The sequence below is a fragment of the Colius striatus genome, chromosome 1, assembly GCF_028858725.1.
Source record: "Colius striatus isolate bColStr4 chromosome 1, bColStr4.1.hap1, whole genome shotgun sequence".
Lineage (NCBI taxonomy): Eukaryota > Metazoa > Chordata > Aves > Coliiformes > Coliidae > Colius > Colius striatus.
Window position 1 is genome coordinate 141928788 of NC_084759.1, and position 19758 is coordinate 141948545.

The window sequence follows — 19758 nt, forward strand, 5'->3', positions numbered from 1 at the left end:
TACCTCACAGGGGTTTTTTTAAGTAAAGTTTTTAGGAGACTTCAAGTAAAAGTTTGGGTGATGGAAAAGTGTTGATTCAAAAGAGGAAATCGGAATATTTCAGAAATAGGGAAGGGGGAATGCAAAGGGACAGGACAGGCAGAACTGCTCTGCTGCCCTGGTACCTTCTTCCATTTGAATCATGGGTTTTATTTAACCATTGGACGGGCTGTTACGAAAACAGGTTGTGAATGGCAAGGTACATCTTGATAAGCACTCCACAGGATGTAATCTTGCCGCTCTTTGTTATGCCTTTTTGTTGTGTGGCCAGCACATGAATTAAATCTTGGGGAAAGCTCCGTATGAGAGCAGCATATGGATAATCAAAGAGAGAAGCCAGGGAAAGCAGACAGAAAGAGAGACAAGCAAAGGATGAGCTAATGAGGCAGACGTGCTCAACGGAGGGATGAACAGGTGGAGAGGAAGGCTCTTATCTCCACAGTGAGTGGCAGCATGCAGCTCTGGAGAAAGCCAGCTGCAGCCATGCACTGCTGGGGCACACAGGCAGGGTACCTGCTACTGGGAAGCCATGCACTGGTCTGGGTAGCTCATCAACATGGTGAGGCAACATCTAACAATGCAAGGCGTGCAGCACTGCCCATCCTTGTGTTTTATTTCTTTGATGAGATGCAACAGTTGTGCAGGTTGTTTGCATGTTAGTGGGAATAAAACTTGGCCACAGTCTTTGTGAGGATTACACGGTTGTTGCTGTGCTGCATGCCAGAGCTACTCATCATTTCACGGACCTCAGGTCTTCCCACTCCTGGAGCACACTTTTTGCCACTGGAGCAAAAAGGCTCATTAACGATCAGTTATACTCTGGAACAAGCAGAGACGGGTTCATTCCAGTTTTCTCCTCCTCACATGAGCTGTAGCATCATCTTTACCTCAGACTGAATTGCTGCCTTTCTCCCCAGCCTCACCAACAGCCTGAAGGCACCTGAGCGACTATTTGCTACTAGCACTGGGAAGGTGGTTGTGTCCTGTTTCTCCTCAGCTTCCATGCATGGAATGTTCTTGCAATGTTTGCTGTGAGCTGCCAATCCACACCGACTAGTGAGGTGTGGTGCTGCCAGGCAGGAGTGTGGAGCAATCCCTCTAGTTTGGCTCCCTGTGATTGATACCATCCAGACAGAAAAAGCTGCTGCAAGGCTGAATAGCCCCAAGCTTTGCTTTCAATTACTTCTTCAGACACTGCAGCTCTATGGAAAACAGCTAGAAATGTGTGCTGGACCACTTTATGTCCCTGCCAATGGTCACCAGTGCAAAGCCCCAGGCACTCTTCTTCCTCATGTTTCTGGCAACTCTGTCCAGGTTCAGTACATGCTACTCCTGCCTCCTGGGCAGAAGCAGGGATTCACAGCCAGGGACTAAGAACAATTTTAGGCTAGATGGTCCCTCTGGCAAAAACATGAGCCAATGAGTAAGTCTGTGTTGTGAGGCTAGTTATAGCAACTTCTCTTTAAGTCTCATAAAAACTGTATGTGCTGGGTAGTGCTCATTCCCATTGAGGTGATCTGCTGTGATAAGAGGAATAACTGTTTCTTGAGATGTTTTTAAAGGGTAATAACAAATTTATTTAAAGCTACATACTCAGTCAGATGCGTGGGCCTTGTCGGACTCAGCAGCAACAGCACCGTCTGCCTTCTGTCGTGGACTGCTGATTTGTCAGCAGGGGCATCAAGCCAAACCATGCCTGTAGTAACCCCGCTGAAGCTGTTGAATCTTCACCCAGACCGGACTCAGCCCCATCCTTCCTCCTTTGTTTGCATTCTTTGTCTTGTCTGGTTTGTGCTCTGCAAGGCTTAGGGCAAGGCAGCTCTTCCTTTTCCCCACGTACAGGCAGTCAGATTCAGCCTGCAGCAGGGAGAGCTGGATAAGGAGTGTGCCTGTGAATGGGGTCTGTAAGATGCACCAGCAGTGGGAATGTGACAAGGACACCGGTATAAAAGGCAGAGCTGATGCCAGGTACTAGAGATTCTGTATGTGCTGCAAGAAAACATACATTGCAAACTCCAGTTTTAACTCATATTCATTTGAATTAGAGCATCAGATCATACTGTTAACTTAAAAGCACCCACATGGCATGATTCAGATTTAAAGGATCTGTTCACCCCTTTGAAGCTCCTGCTAATTCAGAGGAAATCTGTAGAAACAGCAACACTTCTTCCGCCCAGTATTGGTGGTTGTGAAAAAAAGGACTCAAACTCTCCCTTTCTGTACTTCTTTTTCTCCTTCACTTGTGCTTTATATTCTATTTCAAGGTCCTACTTGAGGCTGTAATTCCTGCAGAGCTCTTGGATTCAACCAGTTGACGCGCAGCCCTGTTGTTCCCCATCACTGTGCCAGGCTGGTTCTTAGATGTGCTTGTAGGCAGCTTACCCAGGGACAGCTAGGTTATGTCAGCAGGATGGGGCAACACTTTTTTTCTGTAGTATCCAGTGATAGGAATAGGTGTAATGGACAAAAGCTGTAACACAAAAAGTTCCACTTAAGGAAAAACTTCTTTCCTATGAGGGTGAGGGAGCCCTGTCACAGGCTGCCCAGGGAGGGTGTGGAGTCTCCTTTTCTGGAGGTTTCCAAACCCACCTGGATGTGTTTCTGTGTGACCTGATGGAGGTGGACCTACTTTAGCCCAGGGATTGGACTAGATGATCTCTAGAGATTCCTTCTAACCCCTACCATTCTGTGATTCTATGATTCTGTCAGGGAGACTCTGCACCGTTTCTGCTTCTGGAGAGCTATGCCATACTTCAGGAATAAAATGCTGGGAACAGAAGAGAAATTAAGCCAAGCATTTAGGACACACTTCATGAAGAAACAAACATACAGACACTTTTGCTTAGCCCAGCATGCGCTAGGCTGGGAATGGGTAACATAGCACTACTTCCAATCAAGGCGTTTCCACCAAGTGACATTGATGTTTTTGTGCTTTTATAGTGGCTTGGGAGCAGTCTACATCACCATGGTCTTCCCTTGAGACAGATGGGATTTTGAGTGAATCCCTTCCTCGCACTACCCTACTTTGTTTCTGATTGATGCTGTGTGATGCAGGAGTTGGGGCTGAGGTGATCAGAAACATCCACTCCATCCAGGCAAACCTGCAAAAGACAAAGACAAAAGTTCCCACACTTGCTCTCCTGGGTAGTTTCTGTGGGATTTTGTTCTTGTCACTGTTGTTAATTTATTTGTAGCTCCATAGTGTTTAGTGGGAGGGAGGTGTCAATACCTCAGTACAGTCAGTGTCTCCTTTTCCTCTACCTTGTTAAACCTCTGACTCTCACTTGGCAATCTGACTCAGCGCTGATCTCCCGGTGCTTATCATTCACACTCGGAAGCAGGTTGCAACTGCGATTTCCATCCCAACTCTTCGGGCAAATAGTTCTCCTTTCCTAATTTGTGTTTGTCTTTCTCTCTCTCACACGTTCCTCTTCCCATCCTCCCCTGGTTTTCTTTCCCATAGCGGTGGGTGTGCAAATTAAGCTGGAGTTGCTCCAACGCAAGTTTTGGATGACCATGCAACAGGTAGGAGCATCAGCAGTCGTGCAGAGAGACAACTTAATGCTTTTCAGCAGCTAGGTCGATGCTATGTTACATCATAGGCGGTGGCATTTTGGTGAGGGCTTTTGTGAAATTCGTATTAAAAGATTTATGAAGTAGATTAGTGTGAAGTCACACATTCCTGTCGTCATTTGACGGCACTAATGCCTCTTGAGCCATGAGTCTGTTCCACAAATGTCGTGTTGACAGTGTCAGCATCCTGGCCTGGCATTAGCCCTGCTGCATACGACACATTTAATTGTGGAAATATGTTTGTACTCATCCAGGCTTTCAAAAACCTCATGAAAATCTGCAGCTTTGCGCACATGGGAAAAATATCTGACTGCCCTCTTTTATCATCTTGGTAATGGTAACAAAATGCCACTGTCTTGCCAAAATAAAAATTGTTTGCTCCAGGGATAAGCTTTCAGTGTTTTCCTAATTTTGGACACTCTTACTGGACCAAGAGAAGTAGAATATATCAAAACAATCTCCCCAGACTGAGAGGTGGGAAAAGTGAAACGCTTTTCCCTTACTAACCAGGGGCTTTCCCCACAAGCTTGGCTTTTGGGGAGACTGACTGGACCAAAGCAGCACACAGGGATAGCAGCTCTCTGCTGTCAGGGGAGGGAACTGTCATCACACAGGATGACAGAGAATAGGGCAGGAGACCGCTTGCTGGGAGCAAGCAGATCTGTGTAAAGGAAAAGCCCAGAGTTGGCTGCAGTGGAATATCCTCGCAGGCAGATCACATAAACCTAATGTGAGCTAGAAAGACTTCTGCAAAGCACACGAGCACATCCTGCAGCATCAGCAGAGAGCTTCCTTTAAAAAACACCTCCTGAGGGCCATACCCAGGCAGTTCTTGCACAAACAAGCCCACATGGGTATTCAGTGAAAGCAGAAAGGCTTATCAAAGAAGCTTAAAGGAGGCCTGTGTGCCACGGCCCTGGTAGGTGCTGGTAAGGAAGAAGCCTGTGTATGGTTCCCCAGGACGTGGCCGCTGTTTGACAGAGGAATCACTAACAGATTCTGTTTTCTCTCTCTCTCTCCCACCTCACCGTGTGCTGCACCGCTCTGGATGTCCCTGCTCTGCCTCCCGTCTCCCAGCCCAATGACAGTGATGTAAGTAGACAAAAGCTGGAGCTGGGGAGGCATCCTGGCCTGCCTCACTGCAGCTCGGCTTCCCAGTTGTGTCATTTGTGTGCCAGCGTATTATAGGCACTGCCCCGCATCTCTTGTCACTGGAGGTGGTCCAAGCCTGTCATAGGCTGTGTTTGTCTTCATAGTAATTAAGTGTCTTTGGCAAAGCTGAAAGTGCTCTGGGTCACAGCATTTCAGAGGATGCTGTGAGGTAGGCTGATCTCTGAGAAGGGAGCTCCGCCCATGAGATGGTAGATGTGGTCTCAGAGCACCCAGGGAGCTCAGGTTCAGCTCTTCCCCCACCTCAGTGTCTCCCTGCAAGCTGACAGTGCTCTCAGACCAGGCCTCTTACCACAGTCCTGCTTCTGCATGGCCAGCACTGGCAACTGCTACAGCTTCTCCAGGCCTGGAAGAGCAGCAGCAGTGAGTGAGACTCAGTCCTTGCACTGCTGAGGAAGATGCTGTGAGACACAGGCCCTTCTTGTGGGAAACCACTCTAGTTCACCCGTGTTTCTATCCTGATTTCTGAGCTTTGTATTTGTTATCCCCTAAGGCCATAATAGTGGTTCATTATGGCTGTATTTCTCTGCTGAGCAAAGGAAGGAACCCACCAGGGAAGAAGTGCAGGGCCACCTTTATGTGTACATCCAGGGAGACAAAACAACCCCATGCTGTTTTGTGGTGAGGAAGGGGTGAGACGATCCTTGCAACTATAGGTATAAAAGGATGCTTTTAAACCACCATCCTTAGAGCTTCAAAAAGCCAGTTGGAGTCAGAGCATGAGCTTGCAATATTGCAAAACCGTGGGGCTTGAAACAAACTCAGGCATCTCCGAGCCTTCTCTGAAGTTGAGCAGAGGGACAGAAACCTGAAACTAACTGGTTTTGTTCCGCAAAATTCAAGAGGAGAAGCAAATTCTAACTGAAAGTAATAGTCTTGTTGTGGTTCGAAATGGCACATTCAACTCTTGTTACTGAGAATCATCCAGAAAGGGGGCTGGGGCTCATGTATCAGGGTTTTGTAGAAATAAAGGGCAGCTAGCTGAGAGCAGACAAGGCTACATGACACATCAGTGTTCTTCCCTGACCCCAGAAAACCTCTGGCAGGAAGGAGACCCCTTGTACAGAAACGGCAACATCATGTCAGCTTTCTTCCCTCCACTGCTAGAGAAAATAGCTTTAAAAAGTAACAGAAAGAGACAGACACACACAGCCACAGCAAACTCAGAACAATTATGAAATCAATAAACACCTGAAGGGCTTTATTACTCACCACTTAACCCCTCGTGTCCCCACTCGGTTCAGTGTTGCGGAACACATGTCAAGTTGGGTACTCAGAAATTCTAAATGAAACAAGTGGATGGTGCCTTGGGCTACAGGAGCACCATTCACATCCTATTTTATCATTAGCTGTCTGGAAAATAAAGAAACCAACAGAAACAACAACAAAAAGAGCCCCTGCCTGAGAAGAACCCTGTTCTAAAATACCATGCCACGTGTTTAGTCCAGCTACTAGCAGATGCTGCAGTGCATGCTGGTTGCTCACCACTGCACAGCAACCTTTGCTTTCACAGCCAGAGAGCTTAGTGCTGCCCTCTTCATTCACAAGTCCCTGCTTGAAGCCCATAGGTGGGGCTGAGAGCCTATCAGGGAGACAAGGGCAGGACCAGAGCCCTCAGCAAGTTGTTCAAGAGAGGTGAGGAGCCCACAGAGCCACAGAGTGCCCAACGTGGGGAGTGGTACCTGTGCATGCTGTAGAACTCGTCTTGGTGCAAACGCCAGCTACATCACAGAGCTTTATGAGTGCTGGCAAGGAGACCTTTAGCTCAGCAGCCCCTGGTGAGAGACTGTAAGATGAGATGATGCCACGGTTAATTCTGTGCTTTTTGCTTTCCAGTGCAGTGCCTTGGATGGAGCCTGTCCGTTGAGCTGTCAGGATGACGTAAGTTCCCCAGATACCTGTGATGGTGTGACTGACTGCCTGCTCTGCAGAGATCTCTGTCTCCCAAAAGCCTGATGTCTCCTCACAAGAGGTTGCACAGCAGGGACAGGACCTCCTGCTGTTGAGACAACCTGCAGTTCAGGTCTTCTTCTCAGCTGTGGCATGTCAGCTAAGCCCAGGCAGGGGCATGGGGACTCCAGCCAGTGATTCTAAGAAGAGTCCATCTCTTCTAAGGCTGTCTCACTGACATCCATTCCAGATCTTCCAAAGAGAGTGTCTCTCAGCATGGCATGTATGCTGAACACCCCTCTTGGCACTTACACCACTGCTTCAACCAATCTTGGTCTCAGGCACATTTGGGACAGGAGCTCCTCTGCACTGGAGAGTGGGATCACCTGGGAGTTTTTGTTCTATGTTCATGTAGGATTTTCTCTGCATCCTAGTTGTCTCCTGTGAGACATAAAGGTTTTCATCTGAATTCGGTGTCTCCCTTTCTTGCCCGGCAAAATAAAAACACAATCAGCACTGATACTCAGTGGTGAGGAGAGGGTTATTTTGTGAGTGGTTATAAAACTCTGAAATCTGAAGATGGAAAGCATTAGATACCACTTTATTAAAGGGAAGTGCTTTTCAAATATCCTGTCCCTTCCTGCAGGATGTCTTGTCTTCTTAAGGGTGGCTCACAGCCGGACAGGCCTGCACACAGCCCTGGCAAGAGACATTCTCTGTCACAGACAGAGATTCACAAACTAAATACCTCAAAATGGAGGCAGAGAGGGAAAAGTCAATTGTGTAAAAGCTGTGGCAGCTGAGCCATGGGTCTAGGGATGGAAATGCTGAGGCTGTTGCCATAAGCACAAGCCCACACGGCTCCATCCCGCACACAGCGGGACGTACCAGACAACCCTGGGAAAAAAAAAGCTGTCTCTAATGCTGCTTCTCTTTCATCTCTGCAGATTCTGAATTGCTTCCTCATTGATAATAACGGCTTTATACTCGTTTCCAAAAGACTTGCAGAGGTAAGAGAGCACGCTAGAAGGAGGAGAGTGTGCCTGGCATGTTCCTAAATAACCCACCAGAGCTGCTTAAAACAAGTGAAGTTCAATTGCGTAATAAGGGTGGCTGGCGTGTAATGAAATCATTCAGCCATGCGGTGATGGGGAAGCCTCCCGGCAGAGTGACAGCACATCCTAGGTGAGGAAGGAGTTTGCAATGAAAAGGAAGGAACTAGTCAAAATATCTCTTTATCAGAAGTGAGGAAATTAAACTTCTTTCCCTCGGCACACATGCTACTGAAAGATGATCTGAGACAGTCCCAGAAGGCAGGCATGCCCAGAGAGGGGAGGGGAGGGGAGGGGAGGGGAGGGGAGGGCAGGGAAGGGAAGGGCAGGGCAGGGCAGGGCAGGGCAGGGCAGGGCAGGGCAGGGCAGGGCAGGGCAGGGCAGGGAAGGGAAGGGAAGGGAAGGGAAGGGAAGGGAAGGGAAGGGAAGGGAAGGGAAGGGAAGGGAAGGGAAGGGAAGGGAAGGGAAGGGAAGGGAAGGGAGCAGTGCTTTTGGGCACTTCTGAAGTCAAAGGCATTCTTCAAGAAAATAACCTGAGACAATAAAAAAAGCAAAATGCCAAAGGCCAAAACGAAGATGAAATCATTTAAGCAAATCAGAAACAGGAGCACACCTAAAGAACTGGAGGATTCATTAGACTTGCAGAGGTGACAGGAATAAGGAAAAAGACTCGGAGTAGTAATAGAAATATAAGCAGCAGAAGTTGCTTTCTTTCCTCCTGCTGCTAGCACTACCATGACCATTTCTAGGGAACTGAAGGAGCACAGTGATGTGACATCCCTTGCAGACTGGGTGAAGTCAACACTACCAGCCACTGCATGGTTTTGCTCTATTTTTCTGCTCTGCAGTAAATTCACCACAGAGCTATTAGTTTCAAAATAATAAAAGGCCATAGATTTGGATGGCAGAAAGTGATGTGTTGTAACAGTCTCATAAACTACAAAGCAATAAGTTGATAGCAAGACTGAGCTTCTAGAAGAAATGGGAAACAAATCAGTTTTGTTACTGAAAGAAGAGTGGAGTTTCATTAAAATTGCCATAGTACTGGAGTTAACAAGTCCTGTACATGTGTTTCCCAAAGGCAGCAGACCTGATCCCAGAAATTGCTTTCTTCAAGATGTGACAAACAGATTGAAATGAAAATTAAAAAGGAAGTAACAGAGCACCCAATGGATATGATTGGGACAAGCAACACAGCTTCCATAAAGGAAGAAAACCTGTCTTGTCAGCTATAGGTCTTTGGAAGTGTGAGCAGATGAGGAAAGAAGGGAGAACTGATGACCAGTATTTCTAAAAGCCTTAAACAAGAGTTCCTTACAAGAGGTTGCTAAAGAAATTCTGGTTAAAAAGAGTGAAGTGTGAAGTAGTGGCACTGATTTCAAAGTAGCTCTGGCAAAAAAGAAAGAAGAGGCATTTTTAGATGGATATTTAAATGGAAAACGTCAGCTGTATGAGTCCCATGTTTTCCCATCTGGGCCTGTGTCAGTTAGCATATTCAGAACAGGCTGGCAAAAGTAAACAGGTGAGATCATGAATTCTGCAGGCACTACACTGTAAGTTCAGGGAGGCCAAAATCAGCACTGTTGAGGCTCACAAAGCAAAATGAAACACAGCAACACGGTGGCACAAGGGGATGATACAGACACATAGAAAGGAAGGGCATATTGCAAGGAATAGGGAAAGTGATGCACTCAGCACACTGACTATTCCAGTAAAACTGCCCCTTCAAGGATATGGTGTGCCAAAAAAAACCCACCATAAGCAAAGAAAACTTGAAAAATAAGGGAGGAAAATGCTGTAAAGTTGTAATAACACCTTACTCTGGGAGGCCAGGTGCTTCTGCATGTCCAGGATGGGCTGGTGGTCTGAGGAATCACTGCTTCCTCTTCTGACCCCCATGGCATTTTCAAAGGTGCTCTGCTATGGCATGTGTCCATAGGTGAAGGCAACTGCACCCTTTAGCTACCACGTCTGCTGTTTGTTCTCAGCACCACACTTCTCTTCTGTGTTTTCCTGCATTTTATGGAAAATAGTGGGGTTGGGTTTTTTTTCAAAAGCTCATCTCTGAAAGATCTGACTAGCAGGAACATGGCATTATAGTGGATTTGGGTAAATTATAAACTTTATCCCCGTGCCTCCAAGATTTTGGCAGGGACCGGAGCTGTCATCTCCTCTGGCTGTTACCTCCCCTGACCTCAGAGAGTTCACTGTTAATTTTCTTCAGATTTTTTCATCTTGTTACTGCTTTTATTTCCCGTTGGCATCAAACCCTACAGTGAACTCAAGACAGTAGCAGCATTAAATCAGTACCCTGGGTTTCATAGCCTTGCCACCTGGATGTTGCTGTGTGGGATGACTTGCATCACTCGTGGCTTTCCCTGCATCAGTGCATCCTTTAACATAATGCCAAAAAAATTCCTCATACCTGGATCCTTGTGAGTATTTGGCCTTTCTGGAGAAGTCAGATAGTTCACTGCCCTCCCTCTTTGTCACAGCAGACATGAGGACTAGCAAAAGTGGCTCAGCTAGCTGGGTCAGCGTTTCAGGCCAGCAGTGGGGAGAAGGGCAGCCTGTCCTGCGGTGGAGTGAGGGTACACGACTGAGCCGCCCAGCCTACTCAGCCTGTGGCTGTGGCAGCTCCAGCACATTCAGGGTCCTGTGCACAGCCCTGCTGCCCCATGGAAGGCGACCAAAGAGGTTTCACATCTCAAACGGCTGCTTCCTGGGCCAAAGTGCAAGCTAAGATAAGCAGAGGGGTGCCAAAGTGCCCATGTCCTGAAAGCCCCAGAGTGAGCAACTGGTGCTGGAGACCCACTATGGGAACTCTGAGATGTTTTGGTCACTCTCTTTGCTCACTCCTTTGGGGCTGTGGTGCTTTATGCCTTCCTGGGGCTGCCTGCTACCTGCACCTCCTTCTTTGGGTGACCACAATGGAAACCAGAGTGGCTTTCACGCAACAATAGGGTGAAGACAGGCTGGCTCAGGCTCTGCTTCCTTGGGATAGGAAATCAGCTCTCATAACCTCTGCCTGAAGGCTGCAGGAAGCTTACCAGCAGGCACCATGGAAGAAAGAGACACTCAGGATTTTAATGAGTTGGAAGCTCCCTGAAGGGTTATTTGGGGAAGAATGGATAATCTCTTAATTCAGGGTAATCTCCCCACCCAAACTCATCATGGATGGAGCAAAGAGTTAAGAGGCAGAGCCAGGAGAAAGGAGTGAAGGAGGGAGAGGACCAGGTGATCTAGAGCAGGGGAGGAAGAGAAAGCAAGTGACAGGCTCGAGGGCTGCTCTGCGCTGTGGTGCTATGTTCCTGCCCACATTTGCAGCCATGGCCCCACAATCACCCTTGAGTGTTTAGCTGCCTCTTGCTGCCAGCCAGAGGCACAGCTGTGGATCACAGGTCTGGAGCTCCCTCCACCTGCTGCATCCAAATGTCCCCTCATTCAGTAAACCTGCTTCTCTAGAACTGCTGCCTTCTCCCTGAGGCATCTTGCGGGGTATGTCTGCAAGTTCCGCCCAGGAAGGACTCCAGAGACAAAGTGCAGAGTGGCAGCTGAAATGCAAAGGTCCCACCAGGGCTGAGCAGAGCTGTGGAGAAGTAAGGGCTTGCTTTGTCTGAACCATGCAGCAAGGAAGCTGCCTGCTCGCCCAAAACTTGCCTCACTTGCCAGATCTTGTTTGTCTGTAGCTTTGTTTTGTGTGCCAAAAGTGCAAATTGCTCAACAAGCCAACAAATCGTGGTTTCATGTACATCTGTAAGTGGTGATGTACCTTTTGAGCTATGTGTGTGCTCCGGAAGGCATCTCTTTCCTGTGCATAGCCTGCATATGTATTTGCATGCTCTCAGCTGTAGGGGGATGTGATACAGCATGTGTCACACAGGATGTCAGAGGCGATGGATGTTTTGTGCTGTGAACCTCTGAAATTGCAAGGGCCTGTGGAAACCTACCCAGAGCTGTGACTTAGGAAGAACACAGCAGAGAGATGTCTGGGAGAGTAGCAGCCAGTCACTAGAGAATGCAGGATGTAACAGGAGCTGCCCTGCAAAATGGTGCCTCGGTACAGGACTGCTTTGGTTTCTGCTAAGTGATTCTTTCTTGTGTAACAGGGTATCCAGAACAGCTCCGAGCTTTGAATGTCTCCTTTTGTGCTACAGGCCAGTTTGCAGATGCTTTTCTGAACACATTCCCTAGGCCTCACTCTCAGTTACACTAATAGCTTCTCACAGCTTCTATTTATAGGAACGACATCCTACCTGGAGAAATTTGGTCAGACATAAGCATCTCTGGACAGGGCAGGCCCCATTTACAGTCCTGCAGTGGTCCCTTGCCCTTGCCGCACTGGCTGCAGCTCATGCCACATTAAATCCCACCTCTCCAGCTCCTGCTGGGGCTCCACACTGATATGAAATGGAAATAGCTGGCCTCCTCACCACACTAATCAGATTGAAAGAGCGAGGGGGGTGAAAAAAAGGTAGCGCTTGCTCAGACACATTTCACTGTGTCTGAGACGATTACAGCCTAAAAGCTCAAAGAGGAGTTGACGTTATGTATCGATTTAGACAGTGAAATGCCTTCTAAAGCCTGTTGGGAAGAGGCTCATAACCATGTTAACACTACTGTTAGATGATTACCATATGATCTTAGGTAAATCTGCCTCAGGGGGTTATGTTTTTTTAGTGGAAATGCCCCACTCAAGTAAATGAAGTCATCTGTCATCTTCTAATATATGCTAAATGACTGCTAGCCTATCAGTGGAAAAGTAACATGTTCCCCCAAACTGCGTGAGTGGTTCCCTAACATATGAGAGTTGTTTGCTGTGTCAAGAACCATGGGCTGGGAAAATAGAGGGAGGACAGCTCATATCCACGTTTTAGTTATTTACGAGTGTTTTATTTACTTGCTTGCAAACAAAACAGTGGGATTGGCAGATTTGAAGCATTTTTGCAATAGATTTGTCACGATTTAGTAATCAGGAAAGCCCAAGCTGTTGTTTGTTTGAAGAAGTCTTTGGAGCAGCGGTTCCCAGATTTGGGACTGGGATTGTATTTGAGGTCCTTGGCTCCAAAAGGTAAATGGGACCAGAGGGCCACAAGCTCCGCTTTTATTCCAGGCATGCAAGTGGGATTGGGAGTTGTTGTCCTGCAAATGCAACTTTTGCTAGAGTGGAGCCCATGCAACAGCTCAGGCCGTGCCAGCACAAAGTGTGTAAGCTAAAGGGATAAATTGGAGTGTGTTACAGCCTGTTACAGCAGGTTACAGCCTGCTCAGAACTTGCACAGTAGTGAGTTACAAAGTCATGTTTGCTACCTGAATACATTTTTACTGTGCACTTATGAGTGGTGGATCGGTTCACCTAGGGCAGCAGGAGAGCAGAGGTTTCCAAAGCCACTGTGGCTGCAGGCTTGCAGAAGAGACACGGGCATTCAGATCTGGAGAACGTGGGTTCACAAAAACCCACAGGAGAGCCCAGACTCACGGTGAATCAACGTGCTTGGGTCTCTGCAGCTTGAGAGTCTGCTTTTTTCTGTCACAAGCTGCAGGGACTTACGTGGGCTAAATCATTTCCAAGCACAGTAGGGATGGTACAAGATGCCCAGCTGGTGATGGGGGAAGTCCTCCCTCAAGCTTTCCAGACAGCCAAAGGACAAAGCTCCGTGTCACCTCCTTCTGAAACATTCATTATGTGTGGTAGCCCTCCAGACAAACTGGATTGGCTGGAGCCATCAAGCGTTTGGAAATTATGCTGCTGAGAGTTTATTCTGGTTTTTTTCCTTTCTTTTGCTTGCAGACTGGAAAATTTTTTGGTGCAGTGGATGGCTCAGTAATGACCCAGCTGCTAAACATGGGCATGTTCAGGCGGTAAGTGGGGGATCTCCACACTTTGTTTCTCTTTCTTCAGCTGGTATGCTTCAGAGCATATGGAGGCCCATAAGCAGCACCACTGAGCAGAGGAAAATGCATGTACTGGTGCGTATTATTTGTCTACAAGAGCTCCTTTAACTAGCTGCCCCCTGCCCTGACTCACTCATCCATCGTCACCGTACACTCTATTTCTTCTCAACTCCTGCTCTTCCACCTGCTGCAAAGCACCAAGACAGACAGTAGCTCCCCATCTCCATGGGGCCAGAAGGGAGATGCTCCTTGTATTTTTGCCAGGGCAAGATGCTATGGGAAACACTTCTCAGCACCAGCACTTTGGATATAAAGTGCAGCAGTTCCTCCTGCCACTTGGAGAGCCATTCACTGAGCAGTTGTCTGAGAGCTCCCCAAGATGTGGTGCCACAGCTGGCTGAGCGCATTTGTCTCTCTCCTAAAAATACCTGTGCTTGTCTCACTCCGCTCCCACAGCCCATATCAAAAGAGAGTCCAGAGTTTCAGTAGCTTGAAAACAGCAACTAGGGGAACCTGAGGTAGTTGTCCTGCTTCACAGCCTGCTTTAGGCTCTATCTGAAATTAGGGACATATTTCTCCTGCACTGACCCAGTTACATTAATCCAGAGCCTGTATTTCTTGCTTTACAAGATCCAGCACTGGCCAAACAGCAACACCACATTTAAGCAGGCCATTGCTTTACATCTTCTGTAGAGGAAAGCTCTGGAGGACAGAGGACAGCTGTATGGCTCACTTCTGACTGCTTGCTGGTTTTGTCTTGCTCGCAGGGTGACGATGTATGATTATCAAGCCATGTGCAAGTTCCCCTACCACCACCACAGCGGCGCCCGGCCTCTGCTCAGCGTATGTATCTGTCAGCATGCAGCCCTCTCCGGGCTCTCTCCTAGTTCATGTCCTTACACATTGATCTAGCACATTCCCCACAAGACTTTATAGTAGATACCTGCTTTCCAGTGATGGGAATGTCCAAACTCCCCCAAGGCAGATTTCTGAGGCAGTGATGGCCACTGACAGTGGTTTCCAGTTTGGCTCTCTTATCAGCAGATAGGATCTCACTGAAAATTGGAAGGGCAAGGGAGAGGACGGGACCTAGATTGTGCTAGGCCCCACCTAAAAGCTCAGCTAGCAGCTGAAGTGGACAGAAATGTATTTCTAGGGCATGGTTTTACTCAGCAGCTCAAAAAGGAGAGTTGCACTGTCGCGGAACAGAGCATCTGGGAGAAAGCTGTCAGCCTTTCAGGGAAGCATGAGTAGGCTTAGAGCAACAGAGAGAGGGATTAAAACTGCTGAGAAACACTGATAGCACAGGGAACAAAGTTGTCAGGGTGAACAGTTTTGCCAGTACCTCTCTTCAGGCTGATGCAAGCCAATAATCTAATCCCACTCTGCCTTCCTAACCTGGCCTCAAACGGGCAGAAGTAATTACTCAGCACTTGGGCTACTCCAGAGTAGTTGAAGCAGCCTTAAAGAGGGGTGCCTTTACTGCTGCTATGATCAGATTTTCGATACTGCAACACGTGGCATGCTGGAAGTACTCCTGGCAGCCTGACATCTTTTTTTTTTTCCAGCAAAAGACTTTTCAAGGAAGTATTGCTTTTTTAACAGCATGTTATGCTTTTTAACCATATATCCATTTTTCAGTGGCTATACTTGAGCTGGATAGGTAAAATATTGTGATTGTAGTGAAAATACTTGGTTGATCGTATCCTCCAACTCTGATTACTGAAGTAAATGCCACAAAATACGAGCTGCCAAAAAACGAGGTGAATTGGGAGGAGAACAAAAAGATGAGCATTCAGCCTCCACCTCTCCTTTTCTTCTTTTAGCAAAATTCCTGAAGAAATCAAGCAAAGTCCATTTTTCATACACATACATAAAGACCAGTCAAATTCCCAACTGTCTGTACATTTTCCTATTTGCTGACTTGTTTTGGCTGAAGATATGTCAGCAGTAATGGAACATTATCTTATATCCTCTGATTGCTGCTTTGGATTTGAGGATACGGGTGTGATTATGAGAGGGAGAGATGAAAATTAGACATGGTTACCATGTGAAGAAAAGAAGCAGCAGGATCCTCTGCAGATGAATTGTCCCTGGGACAATGCTGGGTTTCCAATTTGTAGCTGAAAAGCGGGAAGATGATAGAAGTCGTGCCATCTTGAGGAAAAGCTGGATGAAAGCACAGTTAAGCATAATCAATCAATGGCAGATAATACTAAATCCTGGGCAATGCTGTCACTTGTCCCAGAAACACCACTTGCTATCAGAGCATAAAAGCATCTTAAACTGGTGATGCCCCATTTAGCCATGTTTCTCTCTTGCTCTGAGCTCTCAAGGTCGTCCATACTGGAGAGAAATCATCAAGCAATTACATCTTCAAAGTCCTTCATACATTTGTGATAAACTCCCTGACCCTGACAGGGAGGGGGTGAGAAGATATTATTAGTAGCAAGGCAGCTCTGCTGGCTTTTGATGTATTTTGAACATTTTCCAGTGATGCCCAGACCTTGAATTTCCAGCCTGTCTTCAAGAGCTCTGATCAGTGGAGGGAACTGGTCTGAAATGTGCGGTCCTGCATAACAATTATAAACTCTCTGACCAGGTGCTTATTTCTCATTTCTTCTTTTGTTCTCCAGCCAATTTATGCCTTTCTAGCCGCAGTGAAATGGCTGATAAGTGATTTCCTCATGTGAGTACCAAAAGATGGGGGTGTTTGGGAGGCTCAGACCAATGTGGGTTAGAGTTAAGAAAGCTGCAGGTGGAGGACCCCGCATAGGGCATCGCTCTTAGCCTTCTTCTGACATTCAGCTCAGCACCTTGCTCCTGGGAGACAGAAAGCTATTACTATTCCCATTTTGAGAGGCAGAGGCCCAGAGTGGGTCTGGGATTTACCTGAAGTCACTCTGTACAGAGTGGCAGAGTCAGAAATAGGACTTGGGTCTCCCGGGGCTCCATGCAGATCCTTGATGCTGAGTCCTCTTGCCTGTCTCCTTTGCCCGTGAAGGAAAGAAGTCAGAGAGCTCAGATCTGAGTGACAGGCAAGAAAGGAGAGAGGGGAGGACTTGAATCAATCTCTGGATTTAGGCTGATCTCATAAACCGCTGGGGGGAATCAGAGTTTGAGCTCAAATTAGGATGAAAGTGCCGCTGCTCAGCTTGCTGGATGTGCAAAAGAGGAGGTGTGGAAGGGGTCCAGCCTCGAGGGCTTCAGTGTATTGGTACAGAATGTGTTGTGATGTGCAGCTACCTCCGAGTAGTCTGAGTAGGGTCTCCCTGATGGTTATCCATGCCTGCTCCTCAAGTGGGTCTCACAGTGCCCAAATCCCCTCCCAGCCCCAGGAGCTGCTGGATTCATTCCTTCCTTTGCTGTTGAGGCACCCACGCAGTATGTCCTTCAGGGAAAAGCCTATTGTGATGTTGCACAGCACAGATCTCACAAGACAGAGCTACACGGTATCATGTGGAGAGGAGGGGAAAAAAAGTTTAAAAGAAAAAAAACCTCAGACTTCCACTGCCAGCAGATTTGTAGTAAACATTTTAGAACTGATACTCGCCGAGCGACGGGGCCATATCCCTGACACCTGCATCCTTCCAGGCTGCTGAAAAAGCATCCTCTGTTCTTGCTCTTTTGACAGCTTCCTTTTGGAGTTTAACATGAGTAGCTTCTGGCACTCAGACAACGTGGCAGATGGTGAGTACACATGGTCCAGCCACCCCATAGCACATGAGTGTTATAGCCATTGGTGGGGTAAGAAGCTGTATGGGGAAGCCTGGCCTCATGCGAGGAGTTGCCTACCTTCTGCCCTGCCACCTCTCCTTCCATGGGCGCTGACATCCAGCTTCCAGGTCCCACCATCACCCCATCTCCCCCCATTCCCACTGCCATTTCAGACTGCCACAGCCCCAGAACTGTCAGGGGAAGGTGTGTGCAGCTTGGAGCACACTGCTCACTTTCCTCAGGGTAACTGCCAAGGCTAGGGGGAGGCTTCTTTCCGAGGACCAGCACTCTATGTGCAGTGGAATGAGAGAGATCATCAGCTGCGAAGACTTTTGTTGGAAAGGCTCCCTTCCAGTCTTTCCTCAGGGTGACCCACAGGACAGGCCAGAGCACCAGCTCTCTGGAGCCTAGCAGGCATCCCAGAAGGCTGGACAGAAATGTATAAAGTTCAATAACACATTGAAGGGTCTTCACTTGCTCACTGGCTCCTCTCTGGAAGAAAGAAGATGATGGCACATGGTATTGCACAGCAGCTGAATGCAGCAGAGGGGTATGTCTGGGCTGAAATCCAGTGACCTGCCATGCAGTTGCAGTGCTGCCTGCTAAAAACATCCCAGGAGCTTCTCCGGTCTCATGCTTGTCACTGCAGGCCAGGAGGATGTTAATGGCCCTGAGGTGATACAGAGGGAAAGGTGAGGAGCACACTGCACAGCCATGTAGGTGTCCTTATTATATCCTCACTAATTACTTGGCACTCACAGTGCTTTTAGTAGACACACAGGTACCTTCCCTGCTAACTGCGGGGCTGAGTCTTCTGCACAGAACTCTCCTGGAATAATGGGGAAACAGTCATTTTAGAAAGCAAAATTTCCTTCTAGTCAGCAAACCAACCCAATGTATGGCTAGTGTTTAGGTCCTGCTTACCTCCTCCAAAGAATATTTGGTGGTAGAAGTGGCAGCCATCCTCTCTGCAGCAGGGCAGCAGGAGTGGCCCCGTGCTGAAATTGGTAAGGAAGAGTCAGATGAGCAAGTGTGGTACCTGTAGCACTTGTACTCTTTCTGGACAAGGAGACCTAGTGTTCCTGCAGGGAGCTGCAGTGGATGCTAAATGGATGCAGATTGATTTAGTCTTTGCTTGAGATGTGAAGAGAATGGGAGGGGGTTCTCACCGCTGCCCTGCTCATCGCCATTTCCGTTTGTGCTTTCTTCATCTCTCTCCTGCATCACCTCCATGACTGCTTTGTGTAAATTCATCTCTTCATTTCCCTGCCATCATGTGAATCTGCCCCGTGGCTCCATCTTCATCCTGTGTTTGTGTGTGTCATGCAACTTCTCCAGCCAAGGCCGTCTTCCATCACTGTAAGTAGAACCACTTAACAATGCAAAGAGGACGATTTAGCTAGAAGTCTTGGGCTAGGAAAGACATTTTCCCACCGTCTGGACAGTGGGCAGCTTGCAGAAAGGTGTGACAGAGACAAGACTGTGCCTGGCTCTGTTTCCCTGCACTGCAAAGAAGCCAGTGATGCTGTTGCTCGATTAGCTGGCTGAGGGTCTGAAGGTCCATCACTGAGAAGTGAATAAAAGAGGAGATACACCAGCCCACTCTGGGACTGTGGGCACAGACAACACTATTATTCATTACTGTGGCACAGATGGATGCATAAGCTGTGTACTGTGGCATGTCTTTCACTTTGGTTCCCAGCTGCCCTGTTCTTTGTAGCTGTTATGCCCTGTTCTATGTAGCTGTTTCCCTGCCTTCTTGCAGGAGAAACTATACTGGTCCTAGAGACTTCAGTTATTAAGAGGCAACTTAAGCCTTCTTTTCCACACTCCGTGGCTTAGCTGCTTCTGTTGAATCCCAGCCCAGCTCCAGGATAATGCAGAACTGCTTTCAAGCAGTTTAACTGATAAGTATATGCTCTAGCTCATAAATCCACTCCTACAGGCAAGTTAGAAATCCCTCCAAGACAGACTCCAGACTCTGGCTGTGTTTGTATCTCCCTGCTTCCATATCTAGCTTGTACTCACTGATTTGCTCTCTGCCCAGTGAGACGTATGTGTGAGACAGAGATAGAGAAATAGAGACAGTTGGAACGTGTCTTGCTGTATGAAGGAGAGGAAGAGAAAAAGAGGGTGTCTACGGATGAAAAAAATGAGCGTCCATGTAGAGGGGGGAGTGCCGGGGTGGGAGAATACTATCGGGGCTGAAAGAAAGGGATTGCATATGTTGTTAAGAAGGGGCTGTAGATTTTTACCAGAGACGTTAACATTTTCTTGACTGCATGCCAAGGCTGGTGTGTGCAAAAAAATATGAAGGGAAGGAGACATTTTGTGAGAAAGAAACTGGGCACGCGTTTATTCAGGGATATGTGCAGAGGGGTTAATGGTTGGGGATTTAAAGTTCATCCTTGCCTGACTGTGC

The 19758-nt window shown here is 47.7% G+C and overlaps 1 protein-coding gene across 1 annotated transcript in view; it reads left to right on the top strand.

Moving 5' to 3' along the window:
• CACNA2D4 (calcium voltage-gated channel auxiliary subunit alpha2delta 4) overlaps positions 1-19758 on the top strand; it is a 130769-nt gene that overhangs the window by 102605 nt on the left and 8406 nt on the right. Inside the window, exons 28-36 of the mRNA XM_062009956.1 lie at positions 3503-3564; positions 4690-4704; positions 6619-6663; positions 7620-7682; positions 13516-13586; positions 14387-14462; positions 16256-16308; positions 17254-17309; positions 18675-18695. Of these exons, the coding sequence (XP_061865940.1) occupies positions 3503-3564; positions 4690-4704; positions 6619-6663; positions 7620-7682; positions 13516-13586; positions 14387-14462; positions 16256-16308; positions 17254-17309; positions 18675-18695 (462 nt within the window). The remainder of the gene's footprint in view (positions 1-3502; positions 3565-4689; positions 4705-6618; positions 6664-7619; positions 7683-13515; positions 13587-14386; positions 14463-16255; positions 16309-17253; positions 17310-18674; positions 18696-19758) is intronic.